The sequence below is a fragment of the Agelaius tricolor genome, unplaced genomic scaffold (genome assembly GCF_023055355.1).
Source record: "Agelaius tricolor isolate 1412-34295 unplaced genomic scaffold, bAgeTri1.0.p SCAF_10, whole genome shotgun sequence".
NCBI classification, from domain to species: domain Eukaryota; kingdom Metazoa; phylum Chordata; class Aves; order Passeriformes; family Icteridae; genus Agelaius; species Agelaius tricolor.
The window spans coordinates 28,791,459-28,804,474 of NW_027269270.1; the positions used below are offsets into that span (position 1 = coordinate 28,791,459).

Below are 13,016 nucleotides of genomic sequence, written 5' to 3' on the forward strand. Positions count from 1 at the left end.
AAAGTGCACAGCAGCTCTGCACTCTCTGCCCAAGAGCTCTCTGGAAGGACAGCCAAAGGGCTTCCCACAATGTTCTCAGCAGCACTAATGGGATTTCTTACATGTGCTCTCTCACCTAGAATAGATGTTTCTGAGGCTATGACACAGAAGCAAAGTCACTGGGAGGTTACTTGTGCATTAGTCACACAGACAATTTTAAAGCCAAGAGGAAACAGTGCTGAGGGTAAGAACTTGTAACAAGGATGTCATTACTAGAACCTCCATCTGCAAACTACAAACTATGACCATGTGCCTTTGCTCCACTGCCCTCCTACCCACAAGAAATGCCATTCTCATGAGTTATACACCCCTGTTCAAGCACAACTGCAATTCCAACAAAAGTGAGGAACACAACTGCTTTGTGGGCAATGCAGTTGCCCAGCTGCTCCTGCAGTACCACAGAGCTGGGGGGTCCAACACAAATTGTGTCATTTCTCTGACAGCTCCACACAAAGACAGGAGCTAACCAAGCACAAGCAGGCAAGAGCACTTGAGGACAAGCATCACCTGATCTCCAACTCCTAGAGCAAATCTGGGTTGCAGCCTATTCCTCAGGTGCTCCTAATGACCTGGGCTAACAAAAATGTCACACATTTAAAATGCACACACAAAAGATATATCTGCAATGCTGGTCCCACTGGAAAGATACAAAGCAACTTGAAAAACAAAAAAAAGAACCATTTTTCTGTGGGAAAAGTGAAGCAAGTGGGAGTAAAAAACCCCAAACTGACAGGAAATCAAAATGGTCACTTTCTGGTTTACCTTCGAGGTGCATCATTAGCAAAACAAGGGCATTTTGTTCAGAGGGCTATTTGTTTCCTTCTTGTTCAAACTGCTCTCTTCATGATGGTTCTGAATTACTTTTCATCATCTGAGCTACAGTCCTTCTGTGCAAGCTCTCACTCCAAATACAACACATCCTTTGTCTCTATCTCACCCTGCGGATGCAATGGGTTTCCCGGGCACCATAGCCTGGACAGTACACATGTGTAACTGCTAAAATTCTGCTTTGGTGTGCACCACAGCGTCTACATCAAGCCCAGCAAGGTTTCCCTACCTAAACACACCTCATCTTCCATGCAGAACACATCCAAGTGGTGATGCTCCAAGCAAGTCTAACATCCAGTGATTACATGAGGCTTTACACAGTTAAATGCATTTATTCTTAAATGTAAGCTGATACTGCCTTTTTGCAAGGTGTCACACCTGCTCAGGCAGCAGGAGATCTCTGCTCCATATCCCCTTCCATGCAAATGGGTTGGAGCCAATCTCCCATTTCCCTTGAGAACCTCTCTCAAGTGTTTATGAACTCTCCTGAGGCAGGAGTGCTCTGCATTTCTTTACTGAAACCACGTGGAAAAAATACTCCATTTAACAAGGGCCAAAGACAGAAAGCAAGATGATTGCAACACTCATCATTCAACACATGTTCATTGCTGGCTAAATTACCTTAACTCAAAAAATAGTAATTAAGTAAAGCAGGGTATAGAAGGCACTACAGAAAGCTCAGACTGTGGAGATTTTAAGGAGAACATGCACCTGGTAATATATTCAAAAGGGCATGAAATAAATCTCATGGCAAAAACTCCAAATTTTTAAACAGAATGGAAAGGGATTCTGCTCTTCAATATCAGCTCCTTGCACATGGTCTGTCCATAAAAGACTTTATAAAAAGGGTGTAATATCCTTTCTTGTTTTAACTGGATAAATTCAACATAGACAGGGATTATAAGATAGATACCATGTTTTTACTGTCTGATGTCTTCTGATAACAGCTGCCTTAAAAAGAAATTGAACATTTCTCAAACATGGATGAATTCCTAGTCTTCATACAGAGAGCCTCATGTGACTGAAAAGCCTGAACAAGCCCTTATGTTTTTATTTGTTGCTTTTCTTCTATCATCAAACTTGTATCAGGATTGTTCTCTCACCCAGATGGGACTGAACTTCCATATGGGAAGTATTTATTTTTCAAATCATCTAAAGAGAAATTATGAGGAAATTCCAGTGAAAGAGGAAAGCTGTCTTGCCCCTTTAAAAAAGGTCCCAGCTCTAGCATCAGGTGCAAATTGGTTAAGCAGCAGCAGAAGTCCCTGAAGAACAGATTACATTAGGAAAATGGGACTTGCATTAATAAATTAGTTTACTATCTCTTTTTAAACGTCCTTGATAAAACATAAGACAGCAAGATTTTTAACTTAGCCATGTTTTTCATATTTTACATCTTTAGCTAATATAGTTTACCTTTCACACATTACTAGTTTGCATTTTTAAATAGCAGCTGCTTCTGTCAAATTTGAAAACATTTTTGATCCACAAGTGTTTCAAGTAATCAATAGTGGAAACCAAAGAAATTGCTCTATAAATGGAAAAAAAATCACAAGATTAGAAGCACTCTCAGGTAAAGAAAACCTTCTTAAATTGTAGATAAGTCACATGAAGAGATGGTAAAAGGGAGTACAGTATTTCAGTGACATATGGGACCTCTAGGTAATAGAAGTGTTAAAAACCTCACAGACTACAAGCTTGACCTTGGAATTAACTGTACCACTGTGTGTTTCAAACTATTATTTTTCAGTATTTCCCCCCAAAAATATCAGCCCACTCAAGCAAGAGCCTTTACCTTGACAACAAACTTCTGTGCCTCATACTGAAACTATCACAGTAAAACAAACCATAAGAAGATTGGTGAGCAATTTAATAAATGAGCTTAAAAGCACCTTGAAAGAGAAATGCTTCTAGCAAAAAGGCTTATTTCCTAAATAGACCAAAACCACCTTTGAAAAAGGCTGATTTATCTTTAAAGGCATCTCTATTTTTTTGTAGAAATTTATCCAGTGCTGCTTTTTATCAGCAGCTACCTCTACAACTCAGAGCACAGACAACTGTACTGCTTGCTAGTAAAATCCAGCTATAAAATGGGGAGTGAAAACCACAAAGACACAGCTGCACACAGCCAGACCAGAATGACCAAGAGGAACAAGGGGACAAAAGCAGCCCGTGCTGCACAGCACTCAGAATAAATTCACTAGTACTGTAATACAGGTCTCCAGGTGACATTTTGAACACCAGTCTGGAGAACAGAGCTCCTGCATTGTGCTGCTTCTAACTTCACTAACATTTGGATGGAGTAGAAGAGCAGCAACTTTCAATTTTGCTTTCTGTTTACTACCACCAAATATCTGAAAAACCAACCAAAAATGAACAGCACTGCTAAGCTGAGTCTGGAAAAGTTCTCCTGAAAGTAAAGGGGAAGATAAGATGCATTTATGTCCAAAAAACTGGATTATAATTGAGCCATGAAAAGTGGACTTAAAACCAGCCCATACTTAAAAGTGTTTTCAACTAACAAAATCCAAACTCTGGCATCCTGATGATACTACCACATGAACCTGTACTCTTTGTCAATTTTATTTGTATACCTATTTCTAATATTTCATGCTGACACATACTTTAACACAAAAGTTAAAGCTTTTCTTTGAGTGCATTTTCCTCAAAAGAAGAGCAAATGGCTTTGGATATTATCTTTGTATGAGAGTAGAGTAGTTTGTGTTGGCAAAGGCAAAATGCTCCCTTTCTACTCACTGCTTCCTTTGAGACTTCTAGACTAATTCATTTTAACAAGTGTCTTAACAGTGCCTCTGTGTTACACCACACCCACACAGCACTCACCTATACTGATAGGCTTTTTAATAAATTTCTATTTCATTTTTCCAGGCTTTCTGAGCATTTTTCACAGCCTGCCTACTCCACGCAGTATTTCCAAATACTGAGGAAAGAATGCCCAAAAGTTTGGCAGTCTTACATGAATAATTACTTAACAGTGTAAGTTATTTAGTATGAGGGGGAGATTTATTTGGCAACTTTCTACATCATTTACCCAAAATAATCTAACATCAGGAGTTGGACTCAATTATGCTTGTGGGTCCTTTCCAACTCAGAATATTCTATGACTGCACAGACATTTATCAGGAAGAAAAAAACCCAAGACAATAAATGAATTATACATATTTTTCAACAGATAAAGCAAGGAAGGAGTGATCAATTGAATGAGCACATATATAACCTGCAAGTAAACAAAATTCTGCACTTGAAGAAATTAAACACATGAAATATAAGTCTTATGATGCAGAAAAAGCCTGACTTGACTTGAAAACAAATGTAATAAGGGGCTTTCTTCAAGCAAATGTAATAAGGGGCTACAACTGTAAAGTTCTTCCACAATTAAAAAAAAAGGAAAAAAAGAAAAGAAAAAAGTTGAGCTTTTGTGCTTGCAATTTGCACAGTTTCAGCACTTGAGAGCTGCAGCTTTGACCCAAGAGCTGTGCAGAGGGCAGGATGAGACTGAATGGCCAGGGAGAGCAGGGATGGAGGGCAGGAGTACCCACAAGCACCAAAGGATTGTCCCAGCATTCCCAATCTGCCCCACTGCCACTTCAGCCTTTCAGCAGGTCACCAAATGTTTTCCATCAAGAGCAGGCCTGCACCTAAAGCACCAGATTACATATTTATCATGTTACACCACATTTGTAATAAAAGATTGTTTCAATTAGAAACAGTTGGCTCATAGAAAAAAACTCAGCTGTGGACAAAAACATAGCAGTAAATCTTGTTTAATATAAAAAGCAGGTCTCATTTAACAGGATCACAGAGGTTCTGCAGTCTGACAGTAAATATGCAAGCAGTTGTATTGTGAAAGCTCCTGCAGATGATAAGCAATGTTCTGTATCTAAGGCAAGTAATGAAAAAAAAAATACTAATATTGAAAACCTAGATAAGGGGTATGGTGATAAAAATTACAATCTGGATTCATCCATTGATAGCATTTATTTATCAAAATAAACTATCAACCTCCTGTCTGCATCTTGCTCTCTACAGCCTGAGCATACCAAAACACATCCTGTGCACAGCTGCAAACATTTGCACTGACCACAAGAGAATAATAAAGAGAAAAAGGAAATCCCAGAAAAAATCAAACCCGTACATTCATCTAGAGTTTTTCCGTCTAGTCTTAAAAATGCAAACCCATGACCAGAACAAAAATAAAAAGATATGAATCATATTATACCCTACATTAAGTCAGCAAATAACATGATTATTTTTTTTCAATTTTGAATGTAACTGAATAAACAAAACCCCAGCAATAGATCACTAGCAGCACTTGGAAAGGATTGATGCTTCATTTTGATGGGTAAATAATCCTGCTATGGGCACTAACAAGTTTGCAATCCAATTGGTATTTTTAAACATCTACCCAAGGATGACTTCTGTTAGATTAGTACACCTAAATATATTTTAGCTCAGTGACCAAAAATTAAAGATTAAAGCAATAGAGATTCCTTTTCTTACATTGAGGAGAAAAGAACTTGGAATTTCCTTGGGGACAAAGTATGTTTTTAGTTATTTTACCTTTGAAATTAACCTTGTCCCCCAAAAGTGTTTTAATTTTGGACAAGCATTCATTTAAAGTTCTTTTTAAAAAAGTTTGTTTCAAATTGTTTAAACCTTTTAGCGTGTCCCAAAGAAAGTCTGCAATGATGAAACTAAATGTTGAGACATTATGTTGAAACTTTCCAACTGCATGAACTAACAGACCTACTGCAAAGTTTCTTAGATATGCCTATAAAACAACAGAGAACATGGACTACTAAGAAGTGATGCAGTATTTCTCAACTCATAAAAACTGTATTTTCAATTAATTTAGACAAGTAAATGTCCCTAAGAGTCATGCAATCAACACACTTGCTGGGCAGAAAGTCCAAGGCAGGCACTAAACACACCAAGGGACAAGGATGGCACCTGCCCATGCCAGGCACACCTCAAAGCCTGCAGTTTATACAAGGAAGTTCATTAATCTTTAACTTTACAGATCCAGCCCAGGGATGCAAGTGGCTTTGTCCTCTACCCTGAAATGCCACTGCCCCTTTCCTCTGTATCAAGCACAAGTAAGACACAGGAAAAGAGGAGCAGAAACTGAAGGATTAGAAGGTGCCATGCATCTTGAATGGCTTCTGGAATGCACTAAATAAAACAAGATATAAACTGATTTCTATGATGGAATTACACCAAAAAAAAAAAAGTGTGTCAGTAGAAATTTGTACTCCTAACTGAACTCCTATTATTCCTAATTACATTGCATACTCTGAGCATTTAGTGTTGCAACATGGACTGTGATGTATTAGTATCATCCAAGAGACACCACAGGTCATCATCAGCCTTCCAAGCGTCCTTGCAAAGGTTTTTTAAATGTATTAAATCAATTCTTAACACAGTACAATTCCTTTTTCCACATGAAGGATGAGACATTTCCCCCTCCCTCCTTAACCACACTTCAGCCACTGGCAAGCAAAAGATACTCTTAAAACCCTGGAAGAAGATTTTTTCCAAATGCCATCAAGGAAGTATTTTTTCCATCCTTTCCATATTGAAAAATTACTTCTGGGATGACACAATACAGAGAAAATTCAGCCCAAAAGAGAAAATTTTCATGAAGACTGAAGCCCATAGAAGGTCATGACAAGACATCCAGTTGAAGTATAAACTGCAAAAATACCATGGTGCTGAAATCTTTATACTAAACATAAGTTAGGCTTGGAAAAACCTGCAGAAATAAACCATGCCTGGAACATTAGGAAAGGAAAATAACTTCAAGGCACAGTATAAGATAGTAAAAAGTTCAAGAGCTCACAAAACAGACTGTTACTTCCCCCCTACCTTGATTTTATAGCACTGGATTTCTCACCTCACAGATCTTGCTGTCTATGGAAAATTATTGCTTTTCATGGATCTTGTACTTATTTACGCTCTCAGGTCAAAACCCAGAAGAGAAACAGAATTACATTATCCTGTCATATCTAATCACATCAGAAAACACTGAACCCATAAACACTTGGCTCTCCTTAAGAGCTATAGAGGTGCTGCATGAAGATTAACTAGAGCAGCAGGGTTTGTAGAGAATTTCCCCAAAGCAAAGCTCACTCCAGCCTGCTTCTGCTTTTCAGAGGTTCTGTGTGCCCAAATTTACTCTTCCTTCATTCACAGCACTGGTTAGAGAGACTGAATAGCCAAGAAACTCTCAGAGATGTATGTGACTCATTCCAAAGAACAGCTTGCAACTCCACATCAAGAAACCCTGGAAATCCTGAGCAGCCTCGATCCTCCTGGCTCTCAGCTCAGAGGGAACCCAGACTGCCAGGAGGTGTCCAAGAAATCCTGAGTTCCCATCAAGAACAGGAAATCTTCCTCCAGTCAACTCTAAAACGTTTCATTCACCCCTAGTATGCAAGAAAGAAGTTAAAAAAATACATCACTTTTTTGCAACCTGTGCATGGGAAATAAAAAAGGGAAATAAAAAGCTGGGCATAGGAGGAGGCAGAAAACAAGACCCATGACAACAGGTTGGGTTTTTTCCACACAATCATATAACCAATTTACTCAAGAAAAAGGTTACCACCAGACATGACCCTCCCAACAAAAGACTCTTGGGTATATTAGAGAAGCTGGTCACCACTGACAACTCAAGTATTGAATGGATCCACCTGGCAGCCACTGAAAAATGGCACACAAACTTGCAGAAAACAAAGCTCAGGTATAGAAAATACTAATAATATCCTGTAAATCTCTTTCAGTGCTATAATTAAGTTCTCATTTTAGAAGTGCAGTAGTTGCACAGCCACTTACTGCAGCTCAGCTGAAGAGCCATTAATTCGAACACTTTGCAATTATCTGCCACCCCAAATGAGCTAATTCAGTGTTATACAAGTCACACTGAAGGAAAAAAGTGCATTTACACAGAAAGACACAGTTAAAATCTACTTGTCAACCTAATCAAGCTAAATTCCAAAGTGGCGTAGGAAGAGCTTTTAATCATGACTCGCAGGCAGCGCTGTGCTCGCCTGTAGAAGAGGCAGCAAGAACAATTCAAATACCCAAAAGGCACAGAGCAAAAGACTGCAGCCTACTGTGATTAAAAAATGACTAACAGCCTTTTCCTTTCTTTGGTATGTTGCTCACATACTTTATGGGAAGAACTCCATCTCATTTTTCTATTTTTAATTCTTGTTTTAAAATGAATGTAATTCTTAGATACATCAAGTATGAAGTAAGTCTCAATTACAGCATACCTACTGACTTCAGGAAAATCAAAAGTTTGCCAGTGTTTGAAGGATATAAACAGCACAGAAGTTCATAGCTCATTGCTCATGGACCTGGTGCCCATCTTTTGTGGAAAGAGAGGGGCTCTCAGCAGCCAAGTGAAATCAAATTCACTACCAACATGGAAAAGACTTCCTGACAACAAGGTCCTTGGTGTTGCTCTACAGATTACCCAACAAACAATGTACTTAAAACTAAACTAGACAAGGCTATCAGTTCTAGAAATAAATAATACTGGGTTTAACAGTTATGTTAAACTAACTGGGCTCTTCAGATTTTTCGTATCATGTAGAAAGAAAAGGACAGAGCTTCAGGCAGGCAGCTTCTAAACCCACAAGTATTTACTTGCTCTTACTAGCTATCAATTACCTTATTTTCTAGGTATCAAGTTTGCTTAAGCAAAGAATGCAAATTTCAGGGTACAAATGTAACACTGGAAGAATTTCAGCTGCATCTGATTGCCATGTCACTGATTAAACCCATTTCCCAGCTCCAGCTGTATGACATGTACTTAGATGACCCCTAAAAAGTTTGACTGAGCTGTTAAAACCTCAAGCAACAGTCATCATATTATTTCCCCAACATCTTCCGTGTTTTTTGTTTCTTTATGCTTTGAAAGAAGTCCTTATCATTTCTATAATCTGTGCAGGCTGATGATGAAAGCCCAACTCTGCTGCCTTTCTCATCCCTCTGTCTTAGCTGGCAAAAATGCACACACACATTAAAACAACCCCAAATTTAACACTTAGATAAACTGAACTGTGGCTACAAGCACAAGACATAGGAAAACACTTTTCAATACCACTTCTGCACCTGCCCTTTTGCTGATTGAGGTCAACTCTCCTGAGACTACAAACTATCAACCCTTTCCTCTAAAATAAACCTACTTACTGGAAAACCAGTGCACATTTAAAGGCTGTTCTAAGCAAGGCAGCTCCTTTCACCCTTTCTGTTTTGGCTGTATTTTCAAAACCTCTTCTCCTCTTTTTGGGGGCTATATTTAATTTGTCTGCTTTCAGTCATTTTGGCAGGCAGGACAGAACACTGGAACCTCAGCTGACCTGCACTGAGCACAGGGCTGACACAGTGGGTGCTCTCACACAAAATGTGAGATGGACTGGGAGGGCCATTTTATTTTATACTAAATAAAAAATAAAAGCCAAGAGCATGATCATGCTATCATAACCCACTGCACTATTACCCAGGTGTTCCTTATTCATCTCAACCATCATAATTTTCCTTTGTAAATTCACCACTTTATATTTTTGTCTACTGAAATTATTGAATTCAAACCACCCCAACACTCTGTAATCTTTACAGTGCTACAAATCTTTGCCTCACTTTCTTGAAGCAGAATTTTACAGAAGAACAACCTTGGATGATGAAATGCACCTGAAATGAAATGCCTGGAGAGTAAAATAGGTTGGGGTGCATTAAAAAAAATACAATGCACAACAAAACAGCATCTTAGAACATTTTCTCAAGATTTGTAGGGAAATAAATAAACAGGAGCAAGACTTGGCTAACATCATATTCAAGAACATTACAGAGCACATCATCTGAAGTGAAGTTGATTCATGGTGTACTTGCACACACACCTTCCCCAGGAACATTTGCTTTAACACTGATGTCCCTTGGTACACCTCTCACATCACAAAGTTATTTCTTACACAGCTCTGAGCTTGCATGCTGCTCCTGCAGGGCACTGCTGAAAGCCTCAAGCAAATTTCTAATCCAGTGGTCATAACCTGCACTTTACAAACCTCTAAAGACATAATAATTGCCTTTAATGGGACTACTGGTGATACACAAACATGTGGGATGGGAAAAAGTCTCTGGTGGCATGTGGAAGAGCAGTTAGAGATCTTTTGCTCTGAAAGAACAAACAGCACATATACACGTTAAATTCACATATACTTCACTCGGCTACACACCCTCATTCCCACTGTGCCAACTCTCATCTATCCCACAGAACTCAAGGTTTTAATTCTGCTTTCATTACAGGAATGACTTCTTCATACAACTGTTAGACATGCAGACATCAGACACACACATAGACCTGCTCTTCCTAAAGATTTATTGATGTCCTACACCAAACAGGTTCTCTTGAGGGGATGATGAGCATGTGCTTTCAGAACCAAGTGCTTGGGTTGCAGAAGAACACACCCTTTCAAGAAAGCGTGATAAATACCTGCATCTACAGAGCAGACGAAAACTACTCACTGAAAACTTTATTTTTAGCAAAAGGGATGAGACGTGAAGCAAAAGTAAAAAGCGAGCTAAAGAAGCAGCATGCCATCAGCGGTAGCTAAAGAGCTCTGAAAACACAGCAGTGCTTTCCCTTCCCATGAAAGCCGCGGCCCGATGGAGCCGTTTCCTCTTCCCGAGGGCCCCGCGGGTGGCAGCGCGGTCCGCGCTTCCCGAGCGCTGCTGCCGCCGCCGCTGCTGCCAGGGCCCCGCGGAGCCGCCCGGCCCCGCTTCCCGCCGGGGCTGCCGCCCTGCCCAGCCCCCGGAGCCCCGCAAAGGCCGGCCCGGCTCCCCGGGGCCTCCTCCCGCACCGCTCCCGCTGCTAGGGACCACTGGCACCGCGTCCCCTCCGCCGCCTGGCAGCTGCTGAACGAAAAGAAGCGTTTCCAAAGCGGATTTGGTTCAGGTTTGACACTGAAAACTGCCTTATAAGGTATAAAAGCCCGAAAGCAGGAAGAGGCTTTGACAAAACTAAGGAAGTTCCTCTGCGCCTGCTCGATGGAAGGGGAGGGGTTTTTTTCTTCCACAGAGAGAAGTAGCACAGAATAAATGACATTATCCGCACATTAAAACAAAAAATAAATACACACGATCCCCCCAGACGGCGCCGGGCAGAGCAGCGACTCCCCCGAGCCGGGGCTCCCAGGGGCCCTGGGCAGCCGCAGGAGCCGCGTCCCCGCTCGCCTCCCCCGGCCCCGCAGCCGCACAAGGTCCCGCACCCCGGCCCGGGACCGATGGGGGCGGCCCCGACCGGCCCCGGGCGGCCCGAGAGCAGCGAGCGGGGCCGCGCCGGGACGCGGAGAGCGAAGGGCGGGGAAGGGAAGGCGGCTCGATGCTCCCCCCGGCCCAGCCCGGCCCGCTCCATCCCTCCCAGCACCGGCCCCGCGGCGGCTCGGGCGCGGCCGCCCAGCCCGGCACCGCGACCCCCGCCGCCATCTGCAGCAGCATCGGCGGCGGAACCCGCCCGGCCCCGCCCCGGGCGGCCCCGAGCTGTCAGCGGCCGTGTCTTACCCCGTGCCGCAGTCCACCACGCAGGCCGGGAGCCGCCCTGCCATGCTGGTCGGTAGCGGCGGTGCTGGGGACGGCGGGCAGCCCTGGGCTCCGGCGGGGCTCGACGGGCTGCGCTCGGCGGCACCGAGGGACTTCCGCAGGGCGGGCACTGCCTCCGCCCCCGCCCGCTCGCTCGCTGCCCGGCGAGCCCAAGATGGCTGACCCGCCCCGCCCCGTGACGTGCGGTGGCGCGGCCTCGCCCGCCGGGCGGAGCGGCCCAGTGCCCTCAGGGCGGCGGGAACTGCTCGCCCGCTGGTTATCGCGGATATAGCACGGGGTTAGTCGGGCTGGAGGACATCCCCGAGGTCACCGGGTCCGACCCGTGACCGAACAGCACCGTGTCAAACAGAGCATGTGCCATGTCCAGGCTTTCCTTAAACACCTCCAGGGATGTGGCTCCACCACCGCCGTGGGCAATCACGGAACTGTTAGGGTTGGAAGGGACCTGTGGAGGTCATTCGGTCCATCCCCCATGCCCAGGCAGGGTCACCTGGAGCAGTGACACAGGAATGCATCCAGGTGGGCTCGGAATGTCTCCAGTGTGGGAGACTCCTCTCCCATCTCAGACAGCTGTTGCAGGGCTCTGCCACCTTCAATAAAAAGAAATTCTTCCTCATGCTGAGGTGAAACTTTGACCAATGCTCTTCATCCTGTTGCTGGGCACCCCTGAAACAAGTCTGACACCATCCTCTTGGCACCCATCTTTGAGATATTTATATGCATTAATGAGATCCCCTCTCAGTCTTCTCCAGACTAAACAGGCCCAGCTCCTGCATCCCTCCTTGTAAGAGAGATGTGACAGACTCCCCCTATCATCTTTGTCCCAAAGAGGGCAGGAGACAATGCACGGTTGGGGTCAGGTGCTCAGGTGGACATAATATAGTCTGTACTTTCCTCTTTCTCCCTCTTTCCACCTTCCACAACCCTTCAGGCTTTCAAGGACAGAGTGCTGAGCTCACCAGGCCTGGCCTAGTCCTTGCCCTGTGTTGTACTGCAGCCATACACTATTTTTTGTGTTTTTTCAAAGTATCTGTTCTCATATTGGGTATTTCAGGTATTTTCAGTCCTTTGCTTGCAGCTCCTCCCTTGGCAATGAGTTGTGAGCTTCATGGTATAATCGAATGTCAAGCTGTGAACAAACTTGGTAGTAGATCAAAATGAGTAATTGTCAGTGTGCACTAATGGATCTTAATGGCTCTAATAAGCATCACCAGGCATCTCCACCCCACAGTCCTTGTCCCAGAGAACTGGAGACCCAGTGAAACTCAGCTCTGGCCCTTCAGATTTTGTTTGAGCTAAGCTGTAGGTCTGTGCTGTCCTAGCCTTGCTTGCTGCCTTGATATGAGACTTGCCTTGTCCCTCTGGTAGCCTCCACATGCTCCTAGTCCTGCTCTGACATCCTGACTTCACCTTGGAGGTGTGTGGCTGCAGGTGTCCCCTGGGGAACCCTCCAAGTATTCTCACAGTGGTCTGGCTTCTTTCTTCAAACATTTTCTCCTCACCTATCTCAGGTATCTTTAATTAAT

General features: G+C 43.2%; 1 protein-coding gene across 1 annotated transcript in view; it reads right to left on the minus strand.

The window, feature by feature from the left end:
- Positions 1 to 11,651, minus strand: part of ACTR3 (actin related protein 3) — a 28,717-nt gene extending 17,066 nt beyond the window's left edge. The window contains exon 1 of the mRNA XM_071435381.1: positions 11,452 to 11,651. Coding sequence (XP_071291482.1) covers positions 11,452 to 11,495 — 44 coding nt within the window. The 5' untranslated portion in view covers positions 11,496 to 11,651. The remainder of the gene's footprint in view (positions 1 to 11,451) is intronic.
- Between the last annotated feature and the right edge of the window lie 1,365 nt (positions 11,652 to 13,016).